General features: G+C 41.0%; 2 protein-coding genes across 3 annotated transcripts; both read right to left on the bottom strand.

The window, feature by feature from the left end:
• Window positions 1–795: 795 nt before the first annotated feature.
• LOC103983964 (protein MANNAN SYNTHESIS-RELATED 1-like) lies at window positions 796–2,791 on the bottom strand. Of its 2 annotated transcripts, XM_065107309.1 has the most exons (3): window positions 2,474–2,791; window positions 1,394–2,374; window positions 796–1,323 (listed from the first exon to the last, which is right to left on the bottom strand). In XM_065107309.1, exons 2-3 carry the CDS (start codon window positions 2,162–2,164, stop codon window positions 1,048–1,050), a joined length of 1,047 nt encoding a protein of 348 aa, XP_064963381.1. In that variant the 5' UTR covers window positions 2,165–2,374; window positions 2,474–2,791; the 3' UTR covers window positions 796–1,047. The 2 variants fall into 2 exon arrangements, with proteins under 2 accessions (XP_064963381.1, XP_064963382.1); XM_065107310.1 differs by having other exon boundaries at window positions 1,394–2,791.
• Window positions 2,792–5,394: 2,603 nt separating this feature from the next.
• Window positions 5,395–6,561, bottom strand: LOC103983963 (protein OXIDATIVE STRESS 3 LIKE 4-like). Its single transcript, XM_009401327.3, has 2 exons — window positions 6,059–6,561; window positions 5,395–5,872 (listed from the first exon to the last, which is right to left on the bottom strand). Exons 1-2 carry the CDS (start codon window positions 6,376–6,378, stop codon window positions 5,656–5,658), a joined length of 537 nt encoding a protein of 178 aa, XP_009399602.2. The 5' UTR covers window positions 6,379–6,561; the 3' UTR covers window positions 5,395–5,655.
• Window positions 6,562–7,848: the final 1,287 nt, after the last annotated feature.

The following is a 7,848-nucleotide window of genomic DNA, read 5'->3' as shown; positions in this document are numbered from 1 at the left end:
CTAATACGCGGACAACATACTTTCGAGTTCTGGTCACCGCTTTGAGGGGCGGAAACAGAATCACGGCTATCAATCCGATGGCCTTACGTTTGTGGAGACTGGCCGGGTCGGATCCGGGAACCACCTAACCCGAACCGGACCCGGTCCAAGTGATAGACACACAAAATTGGACCTAAATGTCACCCACCCTTGTTTAACACATGTAAATAACTACATGAACTACTAAAGTATTATTCAAGATTACTTTTAGATGAATTGGGAATGGAGTGAAGAAGAGAAGATGTATGCATGAAATTATATCCATGTTTTTTGTATTGACATCATGTGATGAACTACTTTTTCTCCTTTTTCACGGAGATCTTCTAATTAAAATGTGTCGATTGCATGTTAGGTGGGAAGAGTTTATACCAGATTCGCACTAACTAAATTATGATGAATCTTTGGACTGCAGTGAAGATTTAATCATAGGTTTTGTCGTAATCGATTTCGACACGAAATGTGAAATAATTGAAATAAAAACTAAATTTAGACATTTTGGAATCACTACAGAGGATAAACACACAATTTTATCAAATATTGAGATTTTGAAATCTATAATTTTATGGTACATTTATGTAAGAGTTTGAAGGTTTGTTGATAAATTTTTAGGTGGTCTAATAATAATAAACTATTAATACTTAAGATTCGAAATCTATCACCAAACATAGCTGGTTTAGAGTTTGAATACTTAAGCTTTTAAATTTTCAAAAAATTTAAATACTTTTTTTAATCATAGACTGTGAGTCATATGCTAAGGGAGATAATTTTTTGAATATTTTAAATAATTTTTTTTTATCCAATGTGAGATACATTATTTACGTACAACACTTCATATGGATTTTTTTTTTCTATTTTTGACAGATAGATCACACGTCAAGAGATATGATTTTTTCTATTTTTGGCAAACGATTGCTTTTATTATGCCATATACGTTCATCAATACGGCAACTCGCTTTCGATGATCGAACAGTCACAGAGCAGCAGTAGAGGAGATGACTGCGAACGGCGTTAGCAGTAACACGAGTACGCAACGTGGTTCTTCCTGGAGACATAGCTCGAGACGAAATCAGAAGCTCTGGCGGAGAAAGGCGGCCCTCGAGATGGCACCACCATTTCCGGGCGGCCCGAAGCTATCCTCCTCCCGGCCACGTTCCCGTAGAACAGACCAGAAATTGCAGGCACGAACACATCGCTTTGGGCACAAACAAGGAGGTCAAGTGCTCTCTCCACTTCGCTCCCTGAGCTGACCAACTCACCTTTCTTCTCCGCAGGCATCAGATCGTCCTGCAACGCCACGAAAGCAGAAAGCAGTGATGGCCGTGTGGTCCTGCAGTCGTTGCGAGAGGCTGCTCACCTTGGTGTAGCTCCTCGGGAAGAACTCCCTCAATGGGTCGAGGCTTTCGTCCCACCGAGTCTGGGTTACGTAGATGGGGTTGTCTCCGTTGAAGCCGATCCGCCTCAAGAACTCTGCCGTCTCCCGTGCACCGTAACAAGCCTTGCTTCTGCCGTCGCTCTCCTTGCAGCCTCTCTTCTCCAGAGCATCACTGCGGAGGTCGATGGCGATGAACCGGCTGCCGATGTTGCGGCTGAGCGTTCGCAGTCTGTCCACGACCCCGTCAGCCGCTTCGGCGATCCCCTGTTTCAGTTCGAGGCTGCCAAACATGGCCAAGCAAGCGGTGGAATCCAAGTCGCCGTTGCGCTTCTCCCTTCTCCTCCAATCGACTGAGGTGAAGTAGCTCGCGAGCCTCAGGTAATGACTGGTTTGGAAGATCGGTTTGATGTTTTGGGTGATGAAGTCTTCAGATACGCCATGAGGGACTCGAACAAGAGATGGCATCTGAGCTGCTACTTCAGCCGGAAGCTGGTCGGCTACGTTAACGACACCACTCAGGCTGTGGATGAACTTACCCGCATCATACATCTCTCGGAAGTTCCTGCAATGATGCGAGTCTTTCACCAAGTACACATGGCCACAAGAAAAAGCTTCTGTTCGATCAGATTCAGGATTTGCAGAGGAAGAGCATACCGAAATCAAAGAAGCAATACCTCTGTTGACCAAGCTTTCTTCCTCTGATGTCAGGGAGCACCAGTGTGGCGCCCAGATATCTTGCAATGACCACAGCATCAGTAACCTAACCAATGAAATAGATCACCAACAGTGGATTGCATGTTCTACAGTACAACTACTTGTGCTTACTTTATTGATGTTGGAGATCAGATTCTAGGAAACATGACCATGAAGAAGTGGATCGTTGTCAGCATACCTGTAAGACATGGTACTCTGGGCCACTTCTTAGGGAGAATGTAATGTAACCTCGTGACTGCTCTACATCTTCTGAAGAAGCAAATCCAGGGGGGAGAACAGATCAAAGTAATTTCCACAGGCAACAAAGAAAAGAAAGGGATTCTTACAAGTTTAACTTCTGATACATACTCGAGACTGGTCTGTTCCAGCAAGGTTTAAGCTCCTGGTTTCTCTTTTTCCTATGTCCTTCGCTCAGTCTTAATGCATGGGTAATCGACTTCTCTTCAGCCTTGAACACATCAACCGGAACGCCTGATACATCTTGAAGACTCACCTGAGGACATGCATGGATACTTGAATGTGACAATACAAAGGACATATCAAACCTAAAAGAAAGATAAAAAGGGCTGTTTTAGAAGGAAAGAAGGAGAGTGCTATAGATTTTGTGGACTTTTTAGTCTTAGAAACCAAACAATCTCTCTTTTACAAACACTTTTTCCTCTCTCAGCCAGCTTATATCCGATGGTGATTGCATATGCAGATTATTTAATCGAAACCCGAGTGAGTTTCTGAACCTTGCTTGCCTAGAAGAAAGCATTTCGAGTGATTTTGCTATCATTTGTCCATCCATCACTCTCGTATGCTGCAACCAATCTTAGAAATGATAGGCAAATGTGAAGCAGTTCATTCCATATTTAAGAGGCATAATTAAGATGCAAGTATGCAGAGCTATGTGAAACAATGAGTTCAAGATACAAAGCTTTGACAGATGAAGTTTTGCTGTAGCATCACTCGAACTACAGTGCAAACATCCACCAGACAAGAAGGCGAAGAGGAAACGAAGAAGAAACCCGTTACCTCGATGGAATCAAAATGATCTCTTTTGATCATGTTCCCGACCATGGCGAACATGGAGACCGTCAAAAGCCCCGCCAGGACCTGCCTCGGATCCACCGCCATGCGTCTCCGGAGAAAGGGAGGAATGACAGGGGAAGAAGACACCGAGGCTCGAGTCTTTTCAGGCCTTGAAAGCTCCCGCACTGGGAGTCTCAAGCGGGGAAGAAGCTTTTACTCGGACGCGGCCAAAGCGACAGCTCGCAGAACCAGCGGATTCCACCTGGGAGGAAAGCGAAGAAGCCGACAAAGGAGGAGAGTGAGCTCAAACGGCACCTAAACGTGAGTCGCGCGGAGGCGGCGACGCCTGTGTCGGGGCGGGAGAGAGTTTGGAGCCTGCTGACACCTCAACACGTCCATGGCGTTGACCAGCCGTGTGGAAGTTGACTTTACGGTGAATTTTGCTGCGCGGAGTTGACAGCTGACTTTATGGTGTGGGATGGGTTGACATTGGCCGTCGGTTTGACAAATTGAGGTGGTCAAATTAATGAAATGAGAATTGTTCATCAACAGTGGAAATCAATGTTTTGTTTGTGGATATTTTCTAGGAATTTCTGAAAAAAAAGAGATAATTTTTTTTTGCAGATATATTCTTGCAATGTTTTGAAATAATGTATTTACTCTTATAAATTATATATGTAATATGTCTGAAGATATTTACATAATCCGATGATTGATCCCTATAATCCATGTTTATCAGTAACTAGTTTGAATCATAAAATATAAATTACTAAAATGTTAATAAAAATTTTGATTAAGCATTAATATCGATTAAACTTAAACATCAATATATATATATATATGTAAGTTTTTAATTATTTTACAGGGATATAAATTTTTATTATTATTAATATATATTTATAATAGAAAAGAAAAAAAAAGGAAAGATGGGTAGAAATGATCTTTTGACTTTGTTTATGTGGGAGAGTGTATGATAAGGACTGTACAAATGGCATAACATCATTTTACATATAGGTTTGAGATTCAAATGTTGAATTGGAAACTACAGCACACAATCCACTGATTTATATTCCTACTTGTTGGTGTTGTCATATATAAGACAATAGGATTATTTTAAATTTGGTGGAAGATGGTGATGCTATTGTTTTAAGCAATAATTGTGATTACAAGATCACATATATCATTTGACAATGATTTAGGGTGCATATTTTAAATATGAGTTAGTGTTTGATAATTTTCTCTAAGAGATCATATTTGACTTTGATGTTACATTGAAAATACTCAAATGCTAATATTAGGTTAGGATAGTGTTAACATTTTAGTACTTATATAATATTAATATAATTTTATAAAATTTTAATATATCATATGACATTATCTAAAATCATAAAATTCTTTACTATATGATAGAAATCATTTTCCTCATCATTTCTCTTGATTTTTATATTTATTTTATATGATTATATTATATTATATATTTGGGCTATATAAATTTTTATAAGATTACATATATTTATTTTATTAATTAATTAATTTAAATAATAATATCTTAATTTTAAATAGCATAATTTTATTATATAATATTCAACAACTCTTGACATATAATTTTATCAAATAACACATATATTAATATATATTTAAAACATTATTATTATTATCTATTATTTATCAAATACTTAGGATTATTATTATTATTTTAAAAAAACCATATTAGAAATATAAATATAACTTTAGTGATGGGGACTATTTGCCAGCCAATCCAAAACCACAAAGAATATAATCGATATATAAATATAATATGGATATAGAATGGATTCTATGGGGTAGTATTAAGTTCAAATATTTTAAATCAATGATTTAAACTCGATGAGTGAAGTTATTCCATGCATTGGACTGAGGAGCGATAGATCCAAACCAGTGGGATCTAAGTTGGATTAGGGATCTACCTTTGCTTCAATCCAAATCCAAATAATACTCGATTTCTCTACTGGAATCCATTGCAACATCCATTTTCCATTCCATATCTTCACATCAGAATCTATCATCCTGAGATCATACAAACGGATGGACGAGCCGCCGAGTTTAGGAATAGAAAGACCGACGGTTGTGGCACAGATGGAGCAAATCTAAATGGTCGGGTGGAACGACACGTGCGTTGCACGCGGCTCCCATAGCCATTCCAAGTATAAAGCTACTGTTTGCTACTGCTAATAATATTATTGCTAGCATTTGTTTCATGTTTGACGAACGCTTTGTGATCGGATAAATCTCGCTTCATCTTTACAGCTTACAATCGAATATTGTGGACAGTAAAAAACAAATTTAAGATTATTCTGACTAAATCTCACCATGGAAAAGGCATCGGGACTTGTTAGCAAGATTGAAGAACATGTTGGAGATCAGACAGGGAGGAGGATCTAGGAGATCTAAACGCCTTCTTCTTCTTCCTGTCATTGTTGCCATGGTGGGTGGGGGAAGGGAGCCAAGGAGGAAGGTCACCTTTTATGCTTCTCCTCCTACTCCTCCTCTTCCTCATCTGCTTCCTTCACCGTGTGATCTCGGGACGAGAGTGAAGTGTAGGAAGCACTTCTAATGTTGCTCATCATGAGGAGTCTCCTGCGTTTGCTGAAGGGGTTTTCGGGCTTCGCCATGTCTTTTGCGCTCGCGGTGGCAGCGTCTGATAAGCTGGCAAATGATTTCGACTTCCCTGAGAAGAAATTGGATAGCCCTCTCCTGCGATGGTTCGGAGGAAGATTGTGTTATGAGACCATTAAGAACATCACGTTGGAAGAACTTTCTGATATGATAATGCCAACCAACATAATCATAGAAAGAGAGAGAAGAATAAATAGATAATTAATCGTAGAAAATACGAAGAGAGAGAGAGAGAGAGGAGAGAAGGCAACAAAAGAGGCTTGCTTGATGGGAAGAGAGTCTTCCAAGGAATCCAGAGACCCCAGCGCCGCCCCATCCTTCCTCTTGCTCTCCACCTCCTCCTCCTTCGCCTCCCTACCTTCTTGGCGTGAGCCCTCATCCTCGGACGACGCGGCGCCGATCGACGAGCTCTCTGATGACTCCGCCGCCACCTCCTTCCTCCCCAAACAGAACCCGTTCCTCCTCCGCACCACCTCCGCCTCCTCCTTCCTCTTCTTCTCAACCTGCTCCTCTCCGTGGAGGTACACTGGCAGGCCAACGTGATGATTCTTCAGTCCCGCATTGGGCACCACCAGAGACGACATCCTCCTCCTCCTCCTCCTCTGCCTGTTAATCCTCAGCAGCGCTATTCTCGTAAACCGACGCGTAAGCAGCCCCCCGGCAGCGTGGGAGCAGGGTGGCCGTCCCTTCCCTCATGGCATGCTGCACAGTTCCGTCAGACGCCGAGAGAGAGAGAGAGAGAGAGAAGAGAGAGGGAGCCCCGACACGTTCCCACAGGGCCTATAAAACGTGTCTACGCTCGCGACAGCGACGCGGGCCCGACGACCGCACACATACCCCACCACAATCTACGTGCCCGAGGGTCAATGTACGCGGAACAACGAACATATACTATATTGTGCCGACGTGAACATCTTGGGAAGATAAGATTTAAGATGGGTGAGAAGAGAATAGTTGGAGAGATAAGATTCGATGGATGAGAGAATTAGACCCTATGTTTTGCTGGTCTTTCGTCAGCAAATATCAACCTAAAATCTTTCCATCCATTATTACTTTTCGATATTTTTTTTTTCAGAACTTTACTATTTTGAAAAAAATTATAATAATATTTTTTCTTTCAAAATGAATATTTTACCCTCATCGACCATTGCGACAACATCCCTTCATCTCGTATAATTGTTCGTAGTCCTTACGTGAGGTTACCGAAGGTGGCCCTATCGACGATGGGATTACCGAAGGTGGCCCTTGTGAGCTATCGACGATAATATGTTTGATGAAAGAATGGGTAAAATGATCTTTTTACATTGTAAGAGATATTGCTTTGAAAATTTTCAAAGTATAAGTGCTTTCCAAGAAAATTTGAAGAAGTAAAAGACTGTTTTAGAAAAAGTAAAGGCTTTTTATTGCTGCTTTATAAGCCCCAGTCACCTTTGATGCATCCACTGTGATGGAAGATGTAGACAAGTCTGATACAAGTAAGATGTAGACAAGAAGGTTACTTGATGCATTCATCTTGACAATGCTTGAGGGGATAAAGATGCTGCAAACTATTGCTTGTGGGGCACAAATTGGAACCATATGGTAGCAAGAGAGACATCTCCGAGTTCACTGAAGAAAAAGATGGTGTGTGAGAGTGGCCATGGCCTTCAATGGGGTGATGCATGGAAGAGGGAGCATGGATCCAAGTAGTGATTCTTCTTCATCTTCATGTCACATTCATTTGGTCTGCACATTGAAGAGGATGGTTGTGTTAGAATAACATGTGGGATACTCTTAGCCAAGGATTTATGCTCTCTGCCTACCACATTAATATTTCCCTTCCTCTCAAGGTTTCTCATATGGATGTCCCTTTCTTAAATGTAGATGAAGCTACCTACTTGACACTTTTTGTCCCAGGGATGGTTCAACCGAGTGCCAAGACACCTAAATCCCAATTGAAAGCACAGAACTGTTTTTCTATGGTTTTCTGAGACTAGATTGGCCAAAATCATAGTAGAAATCAAAGCAAAATTCTCACAATGAAATGATATAAACCGATTTCTAGGGCAAGAAAG

Source organism: Musa acuminata, chromosome BXJ2-5 (assembly GCF_036884655.1).
Source record: "Musa acuminata AAA Group cultivar baxijiao chromosome BXJ2-5, Cavendish_Baxijiao_AAA, whole genome shotgun sequence".
Taxonomy (NCBI): domain Eukaryota; kingdom Viridiplantae; phylum Streptophyta; class Magnoliopsida; order Zingiberales; family Musaceae; genus Musa; species Musa acuminata.
Note: the sequence above shows the minus strand (reverse complement) of the source record. Positions and strands in the feature narration are given on the sequence as shown.